The sequence below is a fragment of the Anolis carolinensis genome, chromosome 6 (genome assembly GCF_035594765.1).
Source record: "Anolis carolinensis isolate JA03-04 chromosome 6, rAnoCar3.1.pri, whole genome shotgun sequence".
In the NCBI taxonomy this organism is placed as follows: domain Eukaryota; kingdom Metazoa; phylum Chordata; class Lepidosauria; order Squamata; family Dactyloidae; genus Anolis; species Anolis carolinensis.
This window is the reverse complement of record NC_085846.1, coordinates 69,733,147-69,748,263: the sequence shown is the minus strand read 5'-3', so window position 1 is coordinate 69,748,263 and position 15,117 is coordinate 69,733,147. Positions and strand designations below refer to the sequence as shown.

Here is a 15,117-nt window from a genome sequence, read left to right as displayed (position 1 = left end):
TGTGAAGTTTTGCTGCTAATCCCAGGCACTAATGGATATTAGTCATGTGCATTCGGCACTTACCTTGTCCCGCTTCGTGGCCAGGCTTTTGGTGCGGCCTTGTTTTGCATTCATCTGACCTCCCGAAATTGGGAGGTCAGACATTTGTTCTGTTTTGTCTTCCAGGCTGAAAGAGCTGTTTTCTTTCGGCCTAAAGCACCCAGGTCTCCGCATCCGGGCCTCGCTGGGCCTACAGCCGATTGTAGAGTAAGGACCGCTTGCTGGGTTTCGAGTTGGTTTTTGTTCCATGGGGGGCCTTTCCATTTCGTGCCATCCAAATGGATGGTACGAAACAGAAATACAAATGAAACAAATGGAACAAATACTGCGCACATCACTAATAGAGACATAATTAAATGCAAAACCCTAGACTCATGAAATTTTGATCTCACAGAGTCCCACAATTGCTCTGGGGAAATAAGGAGGATATGAATGGTATCTCGAGTTGGATGAATGGTATCTCGAACAGCTGATTTTAGAGTAGATATAAGTGGTTTTAATGTTTGTGTATTTTTATAGTTATTTTATGTCCCAGCTTGCCATATATATGTTGTGCTCTACCCTGAGTCGCCTTTGGGGCAAGAAGGGCAAAATATAAATGTTTTAACTAACTAACTACATAAATAAATAAATAAATAAATAAATAAATAAATAAATAAAATGAATGAAGAGGGACAATTCACGGATTTAGTTGAGGCATGTCACGGCAGTTGCAGTAAGCTGAAAGCATTTGCAGGGTTTTGAAGCGCTTTAGGAATGGGTTGGTGTGATAAGAAGAGCGACTCTCCTGGTGTGTTCCAGCTCAAACCGATATGGGTTTGAAATGCCATTATGCCTATTGCATTTCTGCATCACATTAAAAACCTTTGAGATTCTCAGCAGAAAAGCACTGAAGATGCAAGCAGACATATGTGCAAATCCCGATGTATTACACTGTCACAGGAGTAACTTTTGCAGAGCATGGGACAGTCATTTTTAGAGTGGGGGCCGGGCTGTGGTGCAGGCTGTTGAGCAGCTGCAATAAATCACTCTGACCATGAGGTCATGAGTTCGAGGCCAGCCCGTGGCGGGGTGAGCACCCGTCAATTAAAAATAAAAAATAGCCCCTGCTTGTTGCTGACCTAGCAACCCGAAAGATAGTTGCATCTATCAAGTAGGAAATAAGGTACAACTTATATAAAAAAAGTGGGGAGGCAAGTTTAACTAATTTACGACTTGGAATGAGGAAGTGCCGTCAGAGTGGATGATGAAGCAGCTGCTCCCCCCTGTGGCCAGAATCGAACATCCCCTCAGGAGAAGGTTAAATTGCCTCTGCGTCTGTCTGTCTCGGTCTCTGTTTGATGTGTTTATGGGCATTGAATGTTTGCCCTATATGTACATAATGTGATCCGCCCTGAGTCCCCTTCGGGGTGAGAAGGGCGGAATATAAATACTGTAAATAAATAATAAATAAATATAATTCCCAGAATCGAGGGATTCTGTGAGTTTTACTGAAACAAAGTAACTTTGGGATTTTTCTGTGTTAGAAGTCCATAGTATCATAAGTGGAAATTACCCTGAACCCTTTGTTATAAGAAGTGACAAGATGAACTTCTGTAGTATTCTTCGGATATTCCAGTCTCCCCTAGTAAAACTACTTTTTATGGTAGGCAAGGATAGTGAGGGCAAATAGGAGATTACACAGGCCTTGGTAAAACAGATGTGGAACTAAAAAGAGTCCCAGAAAGGCCAGCAGCTGGAAAGTTTTTAGATTAGGCATCTTTCCCTCCCATGATCCTGGTTGCTCTTAGCTGAGCTGTTTGAGCCATGATAAATAGAGTCTGTTGCAAGTGTGGAATATTCAAGCACATGTACAACCCAGATGTATTCCTTCTTCTCTTCCTCCCTCCAGAAAGTGCAACCAGAAGCAGTAGTGGCTATTTGTTGTACCAAGCATTAATAAAAAATATGAATAGGAAAATGACACAGCAGCACCTCCTAGTGGCTTTTTCTTGGTCTCTGGAATACCAAGCAGATTACTTTGCGGATTATCCAAAGGCCATGGTTTTCAACAAAACACATGGTGCTTTATTTTCCCAAAGACACATATATTTAGGTATCAATATCAATAGTTTTGATATCTGCCCTATCAATAATTTTTTCCACTAACTTGGTCTTTAATGATTCATCCTAAACAGTTCCAACTTTAATACGATTATTTATCTTAATTTTCCATAAAGAAAATATTTAGAGCTATATTCCAAACAGGCCAACAAAACAAGCAAGCAAGTAAGTACTTATTTGTCCACAATTTACAAAAGAGGTAATACAAACAACATTGTCAAAAGCATGGAGTGGTTAAGTTTATGGTTTCTAGGAATCAATATGTACAGTTTGTATAGGAGTTGAAGCATAACAAGAAGCAGAATTGTGGCTAAGAGATGTAATTTTGAACTTCCTTACTGGAACAAAACTTATCTATATGTATCTGATTGTTTGTAAAGCAAGACGTAGACAACTAACACATTCTTCTCACTTTTCTTTTCCTTCCTCCCAGATATTAAATGCTAAGAAAACAATAGCCATTTTATTGCTGCCCTACATTTCCAAATTAAATTAAACTTCAATGCATCTGCGCTAAACCTGTGAATAAAGACACAAACAAGATTGTTTTATGTCTTGTCGAAGGCTTTCATGGTTGGAATCACTGGGTTGCTGTGAGTTTTCTGGGCTGTATGGCCATGTTCCAGAAGCATTCTCTCCTAGGAGAGAATGCTTCTGGAACATGGCATATAGCTCAGAAAACTCACAGCAACCCAAGACTGTTTTAGACAGCAAATCGGTATTGCCGAGGTTTCAGATGGTCAATGAGGCATTTAACTGACTCCTTTGGTGCCCCAGTGGCGAAGTGTGTTAAAGCAATGAGCTGCTGAATTTGCAGACTGAAAGGTCCCAGGTTCAAATCCCGGAAGCGGAGTGAGCGTCCACTGTAAGCTCCACAGCTTCTGCCAACCTAGCAGTTCAAAAACATGCCAATGTGAGTAGATCAATAGGTACCGCTCCAGCGGGAAGGTAATGGCGCTCCATGCAGTCATGCTGGCTACATGACCTTGGAGGTGTCTACGGACAACGCCGGCTCTTCGGCTTAGAAATGGAGATGAGCACCACCCCCCAGAGTCAGACATGACTGGACTTAACGTCAGGGGAAAACCTTTACCTTTTGTAGCTTTAACCACTGTGCATTTCTTTTCAAAACATGGAAAAATTTGAAAATGTACCAATGTGTGTTTATTAAATCTGGCAATACTTTCCTTTCCTCTTCACCTAATGTAAGCAAAACATCTGCACTTGGGTACACATTACTGATTGCTCTTCAGTATTTTCCTTTTTAGAATGTTTTCTCGTGGTTACATGAACTCTTCGTAAAACATACAGAGCGGTGTTGTTGTTTTTTAAAACTGCAATACAACACAACTTTAAAACCCCTGCTATGTGGTTGCATAGAGTAGTAGCTATTGTTGGCGAGCATGAAGGCCTTGCCAATCCAATTAGGAATTCAGCTCCTATGGAATGGTCCTTCATTTTGCAAATTTCTAGTATTGCAAAGAGTTAAAATGTTGGTTTAGCATTTAGAAATCCAGTTTAGGCATCCAAATATATTATGTAAATGCAAACATAAATGTGCATGATTTTCAGTGCCTCACTCTCGACAATACTAGAAACTTGGGGACTAAAGAAAACTTTCAATGCAGAAGATAATGTTTATTTTGGAAGGTAAAGCTCCCCTCCCCCAACCCATCATAGCTACACCATGATCATGGGATGACTGCTTAGTAAAGATAATGCACCCCAAATTGTTATTATTATCATTTAAATCCCATCTTTCTCTCAATAATTAGACTCAAGGCAGCTTTTTGCTTCATGGAATATGTTTCGCAATGACATGTTGCCCATTTTCTTTGTTCCCTCTTAACAGACTGCAACATAGACATTTCAGTAGGAGTTGATATTTCTGAGCATGTGGGGTCTCCACCTGCATTCCATTTGAAGCAGAAAATGCAAACCTACTTGCCCTGGCTTATGCAGCAAATGGCTCCAATTATCAATATCAGTTGCAGCCTTGCGTCTTCCATTACCATCAGGTTCAGGTATCAAGTGTTTGCAAGAAATGGCCAGTCCTTGTTTGACTCTGACTTTGAACCATATAATGATGAGATCATTCAGAAATTCTTGGCTGTGCAAACCACGGTGGATACTTACTTGAATATAGGTTTCCTCCAGTCCTTTTGGGATCAATCTCTGAGTCTGGCCTCTGCCAAAGTGAAGGTAAGCATGTGTCTTTTGTGGTTTTGAATGATGGAAAAGGCATCCGGTTATGAGTCAGTTTCAATGGAATCATTCTTTACTTTGTTCCAAGCATCTGAGGATTTATATACTGTGAAAAGAGAAGTCTAAGTAAACATGTTAAAGACCACAACCTTGTCCTTTGGTTGTGCTAGTGCTATGGTGACAGTACTGGGTTCTGCTCAATAAATGTCAACCAAAGTGAACTAGGGAATTCAGTAGTGTCTACTGGGAAATTGCCTATTTTTTTTTTCCGTGTCAAGAGCAACCAGAGTTGCTTCTGGAGTGAGAGAATTGGCCGTCTGCAAGGACATTGCCCAGGGGACACCCGGATGTTTTTTGATGTTTTACCATCCTTGTGGGAGGCTTCTCTCATGTCTCCGCATGAAGCTGGAGCTGACAGAGGGAGCTCATCCGCACTCTCCCCGGGTGGGATTCGAACCTGGCAGCCTTCAGGTCAGCAACAACCTTCAAGTCACGAGGCTTTTATCCCCTAGGCCACCGGAGGCTCCAATTGCCTAATGGTGGGGAGGGAGTAGAGGTGGAACTGATCCCTCAGCCCACAAATAACCTCGTGACCAGACCATTATCATTATCCTCTTGTCAATGAGCAATATTATTTATGGTCTATTGTAGCCCTTGGCATATAACCAAGGCTCACATAAACAAGTTTACCTTTGATCGCATACAGTGGCTTATGTCAGCATTCTTCTCCAAGATGAGCACAGTGTGCTGTTACAGTCAGGAGAGTCCGAGGTCTTGTTCACACGGCACAATTAGCAGCTTTTTGATATCATTTTAATTAGCAAGACTCCATCCTTTGAAAACTGGGCTTTTAGACTCAGCTGCAGAGCTTTAGTCTCATTAAACCAGGGATTCTCAACCTGTGGGTCCCCAGATATTTTGGCCTTCAACTCCCAGAAATCCTAACAGCTGGTAAACTGGCTGGGATTTCTGGGAGTTGTAGGCCAAAACTCCTGGGGACCCACAAGTTGAGAATCACTGCACTAAACAATGAACTCCAGGATTTCATAAGAGGCAACCTGGCAGTTAAAGTGCTATAATAATGTTGAGTGAAAGTGACTTAAGTTTGAACTGAACCTGTGAATGGGGATAGAACAAGAGTGTGTGCTTATTTCGACTTAGCTCTTGATTGTTATAGGTTGCCAGATTGGATTTGGGATGACGAAGAGAGATTCAGTAGCAATGCTACAACTTTCAGCTTTTTCTTCCTGTCTCCAGTGTATCTGGTGCGGATTCCTCACCTATCTTGTGTTCTCACAGGTCCTGTTGGTGTTTACTGATGGGCCAGATGACAGTGTTGAAATGCTCAAAACAACAGTTGATGTTCTTCGCCGGAAAGGTAAGAGAATACTGAGCAGACATTGTATCCAAAAGCAAGGTTGTGCTTTTCTGTAGGGCAAATCCAGGAATGAATCAAGGAATGATTTTACTACTTTTTGCTTGCCTGGTTGCCCAAGAATGTGCTGAGGTAGTTTTACCAGCTAAGGAGCAGTTTTTTCCCTACAGATAATTCCTTTTATAACAATAAGTCATTTCCTACACTCCATGCACATTTATAGATATATGACTCTTTTTAGAGCAATAAAGTGGGATAGAAACAACAACAGCAAAACAATAATAATGTGTGACAAAGGCGAAAATCAGTTACATGGATAAATCTTCTCATTAAAGTTATCTTGCAATAAGAATACATAAATTCTAGTTTTCCACTGTAATTTTAATAATTAGATCAAAACTGCCATTTTGCAGCAAATATTCTATGTTGGCATTTCCATAGTAGAGAAATGGCTATGTTCATACATAACAATAAGCCAAGAATCCTGGTGTATTTATCCACAATGGTAGTATAGATACATTTCTCCTCCCATTTGTTTTTCCTTTCATGAAAACTTGTAAACAAATGAATCAGAGATAATTACGTGTGATGCCTGAAGATAGGATTATGATTGAGGGAAATAAACCAGAATGCATAAACAAATAACAAACTCTGTTTTGAAACTGTTTGTTTAACACTGGCTTGTTAGGGCAAAATAAACCATAATCCAAATTCTATCTTATTGAGTATTCAGAAATGTTTCTTCTTCTCAAAACCTTTCTTTGGGAATTAAAAATATAACTTGAGAAGTCCAAAACAGAAAAAAAAGCTTTGAAAAATGAAGGAATTGTTTAAAATACTCTTTGTTTTACAGGGCTTAATGCATTTTTAATGATTGGTCTGGAAAACTTCCAGGAATTCCATGAATTGCAGGAAATTGAGTTTGGTAGAGGATTTGGATATCGGGAACCTTTGCACATAGGAAACCCAGAACTCCCCAGCATGTTATGGAGAGCTTTTGTAAGTTGTTTCATGAAAGAAGAAAAAAAAATAGAAAAAGACATCCTTCTGAGTTCATGAAGGGTACATTAAGAATGATTGGTTGGCCTTTGTTATTTTTAGGACTCTATTACGGAACGGGAATGCTGCAATGTCTGCTGTAAATGTTTTGGAGAAGATGGCATTCGAGGTGCTCTTGGACTTCCCGGAAAGAAGGTAAGATTAGAGAAGCGGAAACACGGAAGCACATTTATGTGCTGGGCACATAAATGAACAAGTGGAGATTGAAGTGCATTTTAAAAGAAAATAACATCACCATATGGGTTACACCAGTGGTTTCCAAGAAACACAGATGTCTATAACAAATACCAAATAGCAAAACAACAGGTTGTCAACTGTTATACACAATAGTGTTATTGTCATAGACAGAACGCCACCAAATAGGATACAACACAGTTTATTGAGGTTACAGAACTGAAAATTGCCCGTAAGAAACAAAAGACTAGGCAAACACTTGACTTCAGTGTGAAAAGTAACAAAAATAGCTTCGTTTGAGTTTAAACAGTTCAAAAGAGTAAACCGGATTAAACAGAAGTTTAATCCGGGTTAAAACAAAAGTGCTTACTTCAGCCTGGCAATTAAACAAACAAATACTGGTAAACAAAGGGTCAAAACGAACACAAAACCTAGCAGCAGATTCCTCTCTGCTACTCAAGAGCTACAGATGAGTAACTCAGGCTGTTTACTCCTCCGTGCAACGAGCGAAATCCAGGTCCAGGCACATCAATCAGGGTAACGGCGGTCAGCAGGGTCCCAATCCGGTCCGAGGTCGAAAGCCAAGTGCAGACGTCTAAGGTTCCACAAGTTCCACCGATAGCCACAGAAGGGATAGTCCAGAGTCGTAGTCAGTCAGTCAGTCCAACGTCAATCCAGAGTAGGCAGTAATGTCCGTCAAAAAGACGACGGAGGTCCAAGCTATCAAGATTAAACACAAGTTGCACAGAAAAACCCCACACAGTTCCTCCCGCCGTCTATGCCCAGTGTCCTTGGTAACTTACGTATCCAGCAACGAATCACACCCGTCTTCAGGAAGTTCCCCAACAAGAGCCCAAGCGTTCGTCCAGATTACCTTGCCCAACGCAATTAGCCATTGATCCTAAACCCCATTTTATGCCAGTTCATAACTCCTCATCGCTGTCAGCTGCTATCCTAATTCCAGGTGCCTCCTCATCCTCATCCTCATCAGAGCTAAAACACCTTTGACTACGCCCCACAGCATCCCCAGCTGTGGATCCCGCTCCATCCCTCCAGCCCGTCCATGGGTCCGATCCTGCAACCCGCCAGTCGCCTCCCATACTATCATTGCCGGTGACTCCCAAATCCTCCCTCCCACGAGTCCATTCCATATCATCCTCCTCTGAGCTAACCATCTCTTCCGCCATTCCCTCGGTAAAACCCTCAAAGGAGTCTTCGTCTGTTGGTTCTGCAAATAAGTCTCGGAGCCGTTTCCTTTCGCGCTCCTCAAAAGAGTCTGACTCTCGAGGAGTCTTACGACCTCGTCTCCTAGTATCAGAGCCAGAAGGCTCAACCATAACAGTTATACAGCACTTAAACATATGAGTCAGTTTAATCTAGAAATGAATAGCTGAACAAAGATGTACAATACCTAATAATGCAGTTTTTTTCTAACAGAGATTACTCATATAATCAGAGTTTTTGTCTTCACTTGTACATTTAGTATTTAAGTCCCGTTGGTAATTTGTAAACTTCTTGTGGAGGTAGTTCAGCTGTATTCTGTAACAAGCTTAGGCCATAAATACTTTCCTTTTTGAGATTACGTTGCTCACTTCTGAAAGCTGGCTGTATCTGTAGAGCCATTAGAGATGTGTAAGAAATAACATGCATGCAACCCTGTCTGTTGAAATATGTATAATTAATTTATTGCCACTTTGTGTTATCGGGTGCCGCTGGCATATCTATTGTGTTGTCTGTTACCACTTATTTAGGATTTTTTTTTTAGTTTAATAATACTTGTGAAGATACTGTAGAATTCTGAAGAAGGGAGTTGCCCGAAACAAAGATTTACAAACCCGGGGATCTTTGTTGAGACTTTCCTATAGATACCTCAAGTGTCTTACTCATTACTACAGAGACTTTTCTAAAAACACATTTCTTTCTCAATATTTGTCAACCAATTATAAGACAAACAGAAGAGTGAAGATATAACTCTGACAGTTTGAACTACCTCAACAAGGAGTTTACCAACAGGACTTAAATACTATACATACGAGTGAAGACAAAAACTCTGATTATATGAGTAATCTCTGTTAGAAGAAAACTGCACTATTGGGTATTACACCAGTGGGTTCCCAACCTTTTTTGACCAGGGACCACTTTGACCAGGGATCACTCTCCATCATTAGTACCAAAAGGGTTACAAAACAGTTTTTGGTCAACTTTAGATTTGGTTTGGTTATTTGGAGTGCTGATTCAGAAAATTGCATTGGATAGACCACATCAGCTCTAGTTTCTGATACAGAACATATGCCATCGAGTAGTCGCCATCTGCTCGCCCAAAGAAAACCATATTTAATAATCTAGAGCTGATGTGCAATTATCTGAATCAGCACCACAAATAACCCCAGGAAGAGGCCTAAAAACGAAGACACCAAGTCGCCCCCACTTCTAGGCGCCACATGGAATGGCTCTGAGGAGGAGAAGCAGCAGTCAGGAGGCTTGTTGTCGCGCCTTTAGTGGATAGTCAGCCTCTCCCCTCTTGACATTCCCGTTGCTTCGGCACTATAAGAGGGTTTCATGAGACCAGTGGCTCTTGTTGCTACGGTGTAGTAATGGTGAGGCTGCGAACCATATTTTCATGCTTGGGGACCAGGACCACAGGTTGGGAACCACTGCATTACACTGACTTCTTGATTGAGAGGTCTTATGCAATTCTAATTCCAATAGAGGAAGCAGAATTTGGGAATGTTACTTTTTGGACCAAAGTCCAAGAATTCCCAATCAGCATAGTATGTCCATTGCTCACCTTTGCTGGGAGATTCTGGGAATTGTATCCATGAAAGTAATTTTTCCAAGCTTTAAGATAAAATAGAAGGCAACAAGATCTCATGACATAGTGCATTAACTGTGGAGGGAAAATCCCTGAATTCAGTGTCAGCCTAAGGCTTTTTGTTGCCTGAACCAAATGAGAAGATGTTGCCTAACTTTGATCTGGAAGAGATGAAATGCAAAAAATACACTTTTCTTGTGTGGATTGGCAGTTCAGTCTTATTATAATGTCTTTGCTTACATCTTATTTTTAACAGGATAAAATATTCCACCACTGCAGTTGAGACTAGATTAGGAAGCAAAATTCTTCCACAAGAGGGAAATGCCCCAAGGGATTCAAGAGGGTTTCGGGCTTCTACTGCTGTCCCCCAGTATCACTTGCTTGGGGTGGTTGCCTCTTTCTGCCTTGCCCGAAACAATATTTTTAATTACCATATTTCTATTCCAGCTTCTTTAAACAGAATTCAGAGGTGTACATTGGGTGTACAGCAAAGCAATTCTGGCATTAATTTTTGTAACTTTTCAAAGATATAATGAAAGGAGAAAAAAATAAGTCAACCAAACGTGGTGATGATCTGAATGCAAAATATTTAACTGAGGAAAAAAAATAAGTAAGGGACAATGAGAAGATGGACCAAGACCAATTTTGATAGTTCATTCAATTACTTTTATAAAGTTTAAATACTTCAGACAGAAATGTAAGAAACTTTTCAAACCTCCTATGTGCAATAAGGATCAAAACTCCAGCTTCGCTAGGCATAAATCTTCTGTCATTCCAAACATCCCATTAGTTAGTCAGTTTTGCTTGTAAATTTTTACAATTTGAAAATGAAACAAGTCATGAATCACTAATCATTATTGCAGTCCTCTGTGAGAAGCTCTTGTAGCATCTTCCAGCTAAGGAAGAAGGGTTCTTCTTATACGTTCTACTTATTGATTTAATGAAGTTTTAAGAAAGCTTGGCTGTAAAATGGAAAAGAGGCACTCAAAAGTTGAATGCTGAAAGCTATTCTACACAGCAAAAATGTGTAGGAGAGTGGTCTAAGGCAGCAGGTGGTTTGAGATATTGTATTATGTGTGTGATAGGTGCAGACTCGAATCTCCAACTCTGTCGTTCTAATTTTAGAGAAGACCCCAATCCTTTGTGTGTCTCTCGAAGTTATTACATAGGCATCATAAGGATAATGGGACAACATTGTTTCTGTACCACAGATTTTCCTTGAAAATCGAAGTAAACATTGACTTGGTTGGAACAAAACATTTCGGCTTTTTTTAACCATTTGTATCATATATTTTGACTAGCTGTGCCCGGCCATGCATTGCTGTGGCGAAATATGGTGGTATGGGAAATAAAGTATTGAGAAATTTGTGGTAGTTAAGGTAAAGGGTAAAGGTTTTCCCCTGACATTAAGTCCAGTTGTGTCTGACTCTGGGAGTTGGTGCTCATCTCCATTTCTAAGCCGAAGAGCTGGCGTTGTCCGTAGACATCTCCAAGGTCATGTGTGGGCGGAGCTTAGCCTTCTAACTGGCAGCAGTTGGATAAAAACAAGTCTTCCTCTCCCTCTGATTAGGACTTTATTTTTCTTTTCTTTTTGTTGTATCAACCTGGAGGCATGGATGATGGGTTGTGTTATCAAATTTCGAGGTTGGGGAGCCTTTAGTTTTGTTGTTTTGTCAGTCGCCGGGATTCCATCACTCTTTTATATATAGAGAATGGTGCAGGTTGAGTTTCCTTAATTAGAAATGCTTGGAACCAGAAGTGTTTTGGGTTTTGGAATATCTGTATTTGTATATACATGCATAATGAGATATCTTGGAGATGGGACTCAAGTTTGAACACAAAATTCATGTATATTTAGTGTGTATCTTATTCCCATAGTCTGAAAGTAAGTTTATACAGTGTTCCCTCACTTATCGCAGGGGTTACGTTCTAGGACCACCTTCAATAAGTGAAAATCCACGAAGTAGGGATGCTATATTTATTTTAGTATTTATACATTATTTTAGTAGTTATACACTACTCTAAGTCTTTATCAACCAATCGTGTGTTGATAAATCGCCTCTTTCTCCTCCTGTTGATGCTTGGCTCCTTTTCTCTCTGGCTTCTCCTTCTTCCCTTCCTTAGGCTGTAAATTTTAATTTTTTATGATTTATAATAGACTTTTAGAGTTTATTGAAAAACCGCAAAACAGCGAATCCACAAAAAGCAAACCGCAAAGTAGTGAGGGAACATTGTACAACATTTTACACAATTTTGTGCATGAAACAAAGTTTGTATACACTGAAACTTCAGAAAGCAAAGGTGTCACTATCTCAGCTACCAATGCGAACAAATTTTGGATCTTGAAGTATTTTGGAAATGTTATATCTGGATAAAGAATACTCAACCTGTAATAAATTATTTATCTGGACCTTTCTTGCCCCAACCTCCACTTTTATAAAACTGCATCATTCCAGTCAGATGTACATGAATACAACAGTTACCTGAATATTTTGTAATGCAGTATAACCCCCTTAGCCATGAATTTGATACCCACGATTTCTCTTACTCATGCTCCTAGGTCCTCCAATGTCATTCTTTGGTAAGCTTCTAGCCCAGGTATATTTAAAACACATTAGTATTATTCATGGCTTCAAATAGCCACAGAATGTCTTGGACCCCCTCCCCCCAATACGAGGTTCATTCTGTTTACTAGACTTTCCAACTTGACACCCTCCATGTATGTAGGCTTACAATTTCCATCAGTTCCAGCCAGCAAAGTCAGCATTGGGATTAAAAGGTATGGTGGTGCTGCACATTTGAAAGGTACATTTGAAAGGCTGGGCTGTGGCGCAGGCTGGTTAGCAGCCAGCTGCAACAAATCACTCTGACCAAGAGGTCATGAGTTTGAGGCCAGCCCGTGCCTGCGTTTGTCTCTGTCTCTGTTCTGCTGCTGCTCAGTCGTTTAGTCATCTCCGACTCTTCGTGACCTCATGGACCAGTCCATGCCAGAGCTCCCTGTCGGCCGTCACCGCCCCCAGTTCCTTCAAGGTCAACCCAGTCACTTCAAGGATACCGTCCATCTATCTTCTATCTATCTATCCTTGGTCGGCCTCTCTTCCTTTTTCCTTCCATTTTCCCCAGCATCATGATCTTCTCCAAGCTTTTCTGTCTCCTCATGATGTGGCCAAAATACTTCTGCTTTGCCTCTAATATCCTTCCCTCCAGTGAGCAGCCGGGCATTATTTCCTGGAGGATGGACTGGTTGGATCTTCTTGCGGTCCAAGGCACTCTCAGGATTTTCCTCCAGCACCAGAGTTCAAAAGCATCTATCTTCCTTCGCTCAGCCTTCCTTATGGTCCAGCTCTTGCATCCATAGGTTACTATGGGGAATACAATTGCTTTGACTATGCGGACCTTTGTTGCCAGTGTGATGTCTCTGCTCTTCACTATTTTGTCAAGGTTGGCCATTGCTCTCTTCCCAAGAAGTAAACATCTTCTGATTTCCTGGCTGCAGTCTGCATCTGCAGTGATCTTCGCGCCTAGAAATATAGTTCGTGCCAGTTATCAATAGGTGTAGTTACTATGATCTTGGTTTTCTTGTTCTTGTTCTTATTTTCTCTGTTCTGTGTTATGGCATTGAATGTTTGCCTTATATGTGTGCAATGTGATCCGCCCTGAGTCCCCTTCGGGGTGAGAAGGGTGGAATATAAATACTGGAAATAAATAAATAAATAAATAAATGGTTGGGTAAGGTGGAAATATACATTTTTTTTCCAAAGGGTATCCCCTTGGGTACTCTATGGTTAGTGAAGAGCTGAGTGTATTTCAGCACACAAAAAACCTCCCATCTTCAAAATAAATGGAAAGGACTTGTGTCATTTAAATGAAATTAAATTTCTTTCTGATTACTATCTTTCAGGGAAGTGTGGGCTATCCAGGATCCCCAGGCCATCCTGGTGAGGAAGGAGGAATTGTAAGTACCACATAGATCATGTATGAAGCAACTCCCCACAAGAGATGGCTTGTAGCACCCATCTGAGTATTGTGGTGAATCCCGGAATTTAAAGGATCTGTTCAGTGTTTTGAGTCTTCAAAATAGCTTCAGCACCTTGGTTTGTTTTTAAAAAAATCTGAAATAAAACCCAGAGCTGATTCACTGTACCACTCATATGGAAGTCCCTGAACACCCCTGACCTCATTCCTCTATAAGGGAGCCATTTAGTATGTGTTTCATATTGTGTGACACAGAAAGGTTTTGCAGATTTTGTCAATGTAGATATTTTGTGGGTGAAGCAAATGCCCTGCCTTTTTGGATGATAATGTTGTGTCCTGTATGTGATCATTTCATATTTTCCCATTGTTAAATCCACCTCTTTTTTCCTCACCCTAGATCCATTGTTAAAGAAAGAATAGGCAGAATAGTGCCCCTGGATAAAATGATCATTGTGTAATTTGCTGATTTTTACGGGGTGTCCTCAAGGCATCACTTGAAATCATCACTCATCTTTTCAGTGCTTCTTTAATTTTTATTTCCACCAAAAACCTATTAAAGAGGGAAAGACAGAATAGGTGCAAAATGCCTTTTGTTCTATGCCATATACCTTTGAGTTTGGATTGTTTGGGATGATGGTTCTTTTTGGTTATCTATATCTATATCTATAATAAAAGTCAGTGTTTGTATGCGGGTATGTATGTATGCGGTGGAATATGTGGCAGCTTACTGATTGGCTGCCACTATCACAGGCCACTGTGACCACCAGAAATGACGGACCTGGCCCAAACTTGACATGCTTAACCCCCATGATGCGCTTTATGTCCTGTCCTCGTGCCATTTGTGGGACAATGGACCATGGGTGATGGGATTCAATCACTACGACTCCCACAGGCCACTGCGATGCCCACCAGCGACAGAACTGGACCAAACTTGGCACACACAACCCCCATGAACCCCTTTCTGTCCTGGGGCAGATTGGGGTAGGATGGACCAAGTAGCTTCACTCACTTCTTGCTCTGGAAGTTGTAGTTCACCTTTATACAGACAGCACTGAACCCAGCCAACATCGGATCTGGACCAAACTTGGCACACTGCCTCATCATGCCCAACTGAGCATACAGGCAAGGTTTCAGGGTGATTGTCCTTTGGCTCTGGGAGTTGTAGTTCACCCTTATACAGACAGCACTGAACTCATCCGACTTCGGATCTGGACCAAACTTGGCACACTGTCTCATCATGCCCAACTCAGCATACAGGCAGGGTTTCGGGGTGATTGTCCTTTGGATCTGGGAGTTGTAGTTCACCTTTAAACAAACACCACTGAACCCACCTGACTTCGGATCTGGACCAAACATGGCACACTGCCTCATCATG

At 41.0% G+C, this 15,117-nt stretch overlaps 1 protein-coding gene across 2 annotated transcripts in view; it reads left to right on the top strand.

The window, feature by feature from the left end:
• Positions 1-15,117, top strand: part of LOC103279150 (collagen alpha-6(VI) chain) — a 99,900-nt gene that overhangs the window by 26,328 nt on the left and 58,455 nt on the right. For both annotated transcript variants that reach the window (XM_062958015.1, XM_062958014.1), the window contains exons 10-14: positions 3,995-4,344; positions 5,647-5,725; positions 6,576-6,721; positions 6,824-6,916; positions 13,669-13,722. In XM_062958015.1, coding sequence (XP_062814085.1) covers positions 3,995-4,344; positions 5,647-5,725; positions 6,576-6,721; positions 6,824-6,916; positions 13,669-13,722 — 722 coding nt within the window. The remainder of the gene's footprint in view (positions 1-3,994; positions 4,345-5,646; positions 5,726-6,575; positions 6,722-6,823; positions 6,917-13,668; positions 13,723-15,117) is intronic.